This window comes from Dipodomys ordii, unplaced genomic scaffold (genome assembly GCF_000151885.1).
Source record: "Dipodomys ordii isolate 6190 unplaced genomic scaffold, Dord_2.0 Scaffold2, whole genome shotgun sequence".
Lineage (NCBI taxonomy): Eukaryota > Metazoa > Chordata > Mammalia > Rodentia > Heteromyidae > Dipodomys > Dipodomys ordii.
Window position 1 is genome coordinate 6,842,257 of NW_012267218.1, and position 7,685 is coordinate 6,849,941.

The 7,685-nt window shown below is 42.7% G+C and overlaps 1 protein-coding gene across 1 annotated transcript in view; it reads right to left on the minus strand.

Annotated features, from left to right (window-relative positions):
* Nucleotides 1-3,724: 3,724 nt before the first annotated feature.
* Ak7 (adenylate kinase 7) overlaps nucleotides 3,725-7,685 on the minus strand; it is a 71,249-nt gene continuing 67,288 nt past the window's right edge. Inside the window, exons 18-19 of the mRNA XM_013013169.1 lie at nucleotides 5,087-5,245; nucleotides 3,725-3,763 (exon numbers count right to left, since the gene is read on the minus strand). Of these exons, the coding sequence (XP_012868623.1) occupies nucleotides 3,725-3,763; nucleotides 5,087-5,245 (198 nt within the window). The remainder of the gene's footprint in view (nucleotides 3,764-5,086; nucleotides 5,246-7,685) is intronic.

The window sequence follows — 7,685 nt, forward strand, 5'->3', positions numbered from 1 at the left end:
GCTTGCCTTGCATGCATGAGGCCCTGGGTTCGATTCCTCAGCACCATATAAGCAAAAAAAGAAAAAAGCTGGAAGTGGTGCTGTGACTCAAGTGGTAGAGCGCTAGCCTTGAACTGAAGAGCTGAGGGACAGCGCCCAGGCCCAGAGTTCAGGCCCCATGACTGGACTCAAAAAAAAACAAACAAACAGTATATACATAGTTCTAGCTACTTGGGAGGCAGAGATAGGAGAATCATGATCCAACACTTACCTGAGCAAAAGTATGAGACCCTATCTGAAGAACAAACTAAAAGCAAATGGACTGGGGGTGGGAGGCTATGGTCAAGTAGTAGATCACTTGCCTAGCAAGAAATGCAGGGGGGGGGGGAGGAGAAAGGAAGGAAGGAAGGAAGGAAGGAAGGAAGGAAGGAAGGAGGAGAGGGAGGGAGGGGATACACTGAAGTGTCAAGATAGATTAGACACTTCCCCTGTATATCTGAATAAGAAGGGTTAAGCTAACATAGGAGATACTTCCAAAGAGAGGAAGCATTGGTAATTATTTAAAAGGGACAGAGCTGGCTGAGGTGGTGCATGCCAGTAATCAACAAGGAGGATGAGGCAGGAGGATCTCGAGTTTGAGACCAGCCTGGGCTATACCTTGCTGGGCGCCGGTGGCTCACGCCTGTAATCCTAGCTACTCAGGAGGCTGAGATCTGAGGATCTCGGTTCAAAGCCAGCCTGGGCAGGAAAGTTTGTGAGATTCTTATCTCCAATAAACTGCTAGAAAACCGGAAGTGGCGCTATGGCTCAAGTGGTAGAGCACTTGCCTTGAGCTGAAGAGCTGAGGGACAGTGCCCAGGCACAGAGTTCAAGCCCCACGACCTACAAAACAAAAGGGGAGGGGGACAGAATTCTGAAAAGCATGGAGAAAAAAAGCAAGGAGAGAAAAATAGAAACAGTCCATAACTTCTAGTCTAGCGCCTCAGGGAGGAGGAGAAAGGGGAAGCCAAAGTCACAACCATAAGTGCAGAATCACTAATGTATTTGCTTCCTCCATTCTCTGATGCAGTCAGAGAACACACCTAGGCTTGGACCCCTGTATCTCCAGGGGGCACAAACTGGCATGCCTGGGAAGCAATGGGTGCATATGGCAAGCTAATAGGCTGAAAAGCTCTTTGCTACCATGAGTGGCTCCTTGTACACCAAGAAAGGAAGCTTCTAACAGGATGCAATTGCTTCTTTTATGCTGGTTTGTTTTCTCACCTAAGAGTGGTACTTAAGATTGGATTCAGGAGAAGATTTTGGAAGAGATATCCATCCTAATAGATATGAAGAAGACAAACTAGAAACCCAAGAAATATGAAAAAGGTGACTCCTTCAAAACTTGTAACTCCTCAATATTGAATCCAGACATATCGCTGAAATACCAAAGAATTCAAAACAAATACTTTTTTCGTATTGAGTAGATGAATAAAGGGATTTCAATTCCACATGTCAAGTTATAAGTACAATGTATCTGGATCAATGTCACCCCTTTCGGTGTGCTCCCTCCACCTTTCCTCATCCTATCCCTCCCATTCCCAAGTTACATTGTTCAATTTTCACATAATATATGTTAACGCAATGATTGTATTTGCTTACCTTCCAAAAAGTCTATTTTTTTTTTAAGTTTTTTTTTTTTTATTGTAAAGATACTATACAGAGGGTTACAGTTACATGAGTGAGGTAATGAGTACACTTCCTCTTGAACATTGTTAGCCCCTCCATTGTTTTCCCCCTACCATCCCCCTCCCCCCCCCCTTCCCCGAAGTTTTTTTTTTTTTTTTTTTTGATTGTGATTAAGTGATTACATAGTTTCTAAGTCACAAGTTCATTCTAACTTTCCTGGAACAAATTGTCTATCACAGTCTGTAATATATAACAGTGTTCACATGTTATACACCATACATGTGATCAGCAGCGTGGGGATATTTAGTAGTGGTTCAACCAGATGAGCAGGAGTTCTTTGTTTCTTAAGTCCTGTTAGTTTTGTCGTATCACCTAACATTTTGGATTTATCATCCACTTATCAGGGAGACCATGTACCGTTTGTCTCTTCGCTCTTGGCTTACCTCGCTCAACATGATTCCTTCTAGCTCCATCCATTTCCCTGCAAATGCCATTATTTTGTCATTTCTAATGGCTGCATAATATTCCATTGTGTATAGATACCACAATTTTTGGATCCATTCATCTGTGGTGGGGCATCTGGGTTGTTTCCATATCCTAGCTATTGTGAACAGTGCTGCAATAAACATGGAGGTGCACGTGTCCTTGTATATTGGTTCCTGTTGTTCAGGGTAGATGCCTAGAAGTGGTATGACTGGGTCGTAAGGGAGGTCAATCTTTAGCTTTCTAAGGACCCTCCAGACTGCTTTCCAAAGTGGTTGTATAAGTGTACATTCCCACCAGCAGTGTAATAGGGTTCCTCTTTCTCCACATCCCCTCCAGCATTTGTCGTTGGCTGATTTGTGGATGTGGGACATTCTGACTGGGGTAAGGTGGTATCTCAGGGTTGTCTTTATTTGCATTTCCTTCACCACCAGGGATGATGAACATTTCCTCATGTGTTTCTTTGCCATTTTTATTTCCCAAAAAGTCTATTTTTAAAAATGATCAGTGACGCTGCATACATGTGCCTCACACCTGTAATCCTAGCTACTCAGGAGGCTGTGAGCCACAGTTGAAAGCCAGCCTGGGCAGGAAAGTCCATGAGATCATCTCCACTAAACTACAGAAAAGGCCGGAAGTGGAGCTATGGTTCAATTGGTAGAGCACTAGCCTTGAACATATAAGCTCAGGGACAGTGACCAGGCCCAGAGTTCAAGCCCCAGGACCGAAAAACAAAACAAAACAAAACAAAAACCCAACACTTCAATTAGCACAGATATTAGTGTTTCACCCCACCGGCTTATCCTTCTGACTCATTCACCAGAATCTGACCTCAAAAGCAGCTTTACAGAAACTGTAGTAGCTGACTAGCTTTGTTTTTGTTTGTTTTTTGCCAGTCCTGGGGCTTGAACTCAGCCTGGGCACTGGCCCCTGAGGTGCTCTTTTGGTCAAGGGTAGCACTCCACCACTTGAACCCCAGTACCACTTCTGGCCTTTTCTGTTTATATGGTACTTAGGAATCAAACCCAGGGCTTTATGCATGCTAGGCAAGCACTCTACCACTAAGCCACCTTCCCAGCCCCTCTGACTAGCTTTGATTTGACAAAACATGCACCACTGAAATTTATTTCCATTTCTAACATGCACCACTGAGATTTATTTCCATTTCCAGGATGTACCACTGAAATTTATTTCCATTTCTAACACTGTTGGTATTAGTTCCATAGAAGTCTGTGTAAAATCATTATCAGTTGAAAGAATACATAGCCTAGTCTTCTTCATGCTAAAAATCAGATTACTATAAACATGAACATGTAGGAGCAGAATACTTAGAAAAATCTCCAGATGAACTCTTAAATTACTATGTATGGGCCATGAACATAATATGCCTTGTCAATTCTCTTCTCAAATAAAGTTTTAATGAAGCAGTCACTTATTGCTATGTAGTTTGTTACAGTAATCCTACTTTACAGAATTAATAATTCTACTTTATGTTTGCATACAAGAAAAATATCAACAAAAACCTTTTAAGTGACTTTTCAAATTACAACAGTAAGTTGAACTCTATCTATACACAATATAGATCTCTGACATTTTACTGCATGTCAGGGTTGTGTTTGAAGAGATATTCTGCCTACAATTAAAAGAGAAAGAGTCAACAATTTACAATGCATTACTGTTCATATTTTTACTATTTATGTTTACAATTTAAAAATAAAGGAAGATTTATTTGGTTCTAAATGAACAATAAAGATCTCATAAGAATAAGTGAAGCTAAGCCAGAAGTGGCACCATGGCTCAAGTGGTAGCGCTAGCCTCGAGCAAAAAAAGCTCAGGGATAGTGCTTAGGCCCTGAGTTCAAGCCCTAGGACTGTCAAAAAAAAAAGGAGACAAAGGAGGAGGGCGAGGAGGAGGAGGAGGAGGGGAAGGAGGAAGGAGAAGAAGGAGAAGGAGGAGAAGAAGGAGGAGAAGGAGGAGAAGGAGGAGGAGAAGGAGGAGGAGAATAAGTGAAGCTGGGCACTGGTGGCTCAAGGCTGTTATCCTAGCTACTTAGGAGGTAGAGGAGATCTGAGGGCCATGGTTCAAAGCCAGCTGGGGCATTGAGATTCTTTTTTTTTTGGGGGGGGGGGTCCGGTTGTGGGGCTTGAGCTCTGGACCTGGGCGCTGTCCCTCAGCTCTTCAGCTCAAGGCCAGTGCTCTACCACTTGAGCCATAGTGCCACTTCTAGCTTTTTTCTTTTTGCTTATGTGGTGCTGGGGAATCAAACCTAGGGCCTCAGGCATGCAAGGCAAGCGCTCTACCACTGAGCCACCTTCCTAGCCCCAGGCATTGAGATTCTTATCTCCAGTTAGCCACCAAAAAAACCTGAAGTGAAACAGTCCCTCCAGACTGGCTTTGAACCACGATGCTCAAATCTCCACCTCCTGAGTAGCTAGAATTACAGGCATGAGCCACTGATGCCTGGCTTCAAATTACTATTATTCTATTTTTTGTTGTTGTTGGTCGTAGGGTTTGAACTCCGCTTGGGCACTGTCCTTGAGCTTTTTTTTTGCTCAAGGCTAGTGCTAAACCACTTAGAGGCACAACAGCACTTCTGATATTTAGGTAGTTAATTAGAGATAAGAGTCTTACAGCCTTTCCTACCCCAGCTGGCTTCAAACTATGATCCTCAGATCTCAGCCTTCTAAGTAGCTAGGATTTAGGCCTGAGATACCAATGCCTGCCTTCAAATTATTTTTTTTTCCAGTCCTGGGGCTTGAACTCTGAGCCTGGGCACTGTCCCTGAGCTTCTTTGGCTCAAGGCTAGCACTCTACCACTTGAGCCACAGCGCCAATTTTTCTGTTTATATGGTACTTAGGAATCGAACCCAGGGCTTCCTGCATGCTAGGCAAGCATTCTACCACTGAGCCACATTCCTAGCCCCAAATTATTATTTGTTAAAAAATTAAATCTTACCAGGAAATCAACAGGATCATCAGGTCTAACCTTACAGCACTCATTGAGACCCTGCATAAGGGTTGGCATGACATACGTCATTAGATAGTTTCTTAAGGGAACAGACTGGGCCTCCAGTAAGTCTCTCTCTTCTCTTTTCACTTCCTCCAGTCGTTTATTCTGTAAGTACAACATTTTGGTAAGGGGTAAATGTATAGCCAGTAAGAGGAGAACCTCCTCCCCCCCAAGAAAGCATTTAAATTAAAACTGTTACCACCTTATAATCAAGGTGGTAAATAAGCAAAAAAAAAAAGGTGGGGTATGAAAATTGTCTAATCCTTTAGAAACCATAAACAAATGGGTTGTTCATTTCACTCTTTATTTTTCTTTCCCTACTTATTTACTGATTTTATTTTTTGTCGGTCATGGGACTTGAACTCTGGGCCTGGGCGCTGTCCCTTTCACTCAAGGCTAGCGTGCTCCTTCTTTGAGCCACAGCGCCACTTCTAGTTTTCTGAATGGTTTATTGGAGATAAGAGTCTCACAGACTGTCCTGCCTTGGCTGGCTTTGAACCATGATCCTCAGATCTCAGCCTCCTGAGTAGCTAGGATGATAGGCGTGAGCCACCAGCGCCTGACCTACTTGCTGTGTAGCTCAGGCTACTTAGGAACTTCTTATGTAAATCATGCTATCTTGGAACTCTTGATCTTCCTGCCTCAACCTTTTAAATGCTGGGATTACAAACATGTTTCATCATGCCCAGCTTGGATCATTTCTTGCATCAAAATTTATAGATGCCCAGATGAAGCAAAATCTAGAAAGGCAACCACCAGAGTGCTAGCAGTGACGTATGCCATTCCTTGCTTAGTGTTCCATCCTGTGATCTCTGGGGCATACTAATTGCAGCTTTCCTTTTGAGAACTTTCCCAGTTAGCCTATTAGGTTGTTTCAATGAGACTTAAACCCATTGAATAGTCCAGCCCACGTCTTAGCCAAGGATGCTAACAGAATGGGCACATCAGATATATTCTTGGGATGACTCTAACCATGAAAGGTAGAGAAGAGTCAGAGACCCCAATTCTTTGGTGATACCATTTTGTCAGCCTCACCTGAAGCTTGCTTTTCAGGTACTTGAAAGGTAGAGGGTCCCAACTGGCATTATTTACTTGAGAAGAGGTCTTTCTTGGCAAGACAGCAACTCAGTATCAAAAGGAGGGGGTGGAGAAATGGATGGATTTGACTACTAATATAAGCATAAAACTTCCACTTGACCAGAGAAAAACACCATAAATAATATTAGTAAAGAAATGATGAGTTGAGAAAAAATATCCAAACACATTTAAAAAAGGTAGGATAGTATATAGATAGTGTGTAATATGCATGTTTCATGTCATAGGCCATTCTACGAAATAGGTTCAATGAACATCACAGAGAAACAGACATGGAAAGTAACCAGAGGAGGGTCATGTACCCAAGAGTATGAAGCAGGATTTGAACTCTACCTGCAAGACTTGAAAGACCAATTGAGGCCCTTCCTGTTTCTTTTACACTGCTTTGTCAAGAGTTCTTACAAAATAATAAAAAGGATACATAACCAAAACATGGGCAGGGAAAATGTGCAATGTAAGAAACTTAAATTCCTAGTAAAGGTAGACAAAGGGCTGGGAAGGTGGCTCAGTGGTAGAGCGCTTGCCTTGCATGCCTGAGGCCCTGGGTTCAATTCCTCAGCACCATATAAGCAAAAAAGAAAAAAAGCTGGAAGTGGCGCTGTGGCTCAAGTGGTAGAGCGCTAGCCTTGAGCTGAAGAGCTGAGGGACAGCGCCCAGGCCCAGAGTTCAGTCCCCATGACCGGACCCCCCCCCAAAAAAAAGGTAGACAAAGTTGTCAAATTAGTGCTCAGAGATATGAATACGAGATTGGGTTTTATCTATCAGCTTGATATATGTGAGCAACATTGAAAAAGTCATGCTGGAAAAAAGTAGATAAACAACGATTAACTCACACTGATGTGTGAAATATTTTACCTTTGTTACCAAGTTAGTTTAGAAATGTGCATCAAATCTAGCGCAGAAAATTTTAGGAATTTATGCTAAGGAGATGAAGTAATATCCAAAAGTATGTGTATAAGGTCATAATGCCTTTCAAGGCTGTTCTAGGCACTGAAAATATAGTAATGAGCAACAAAGACAAAGCGCACAGTCATTGCTTCTCACCAGAACTCTGCAGTCCTTTCTAGGTCCCCAGACCCACTCTGCCCATCTCTAATTGGTTCTGATGCTTCTGCCAGGTGCTCCTGCCAAATGCGGACCCACCACAGCCATTCTCTGCTACAACTCTTCACACGCTGTCTGGCACCATTAGGTGAAAGTTTCAACTACTTACTGTGGTCCAGAGTCCTGCACCCTGTGCAGGGATGAGGCAAGATGCAAGATAAATACACAAAAACATATACTAAAATGGAATACAGGTAAAGAGGAGCATTGGAAAGTACATTTTAAAAAGAAAGATGCAACATGTTGTAGAGAAGAGGCAAGCGTTGAAGTTTTTTATACATATGATGATCAGAAAAAGTGTCACTAGAGGGCTGGGAAGGTGGCTCAGTGGTAGAGCCCTTGCCTT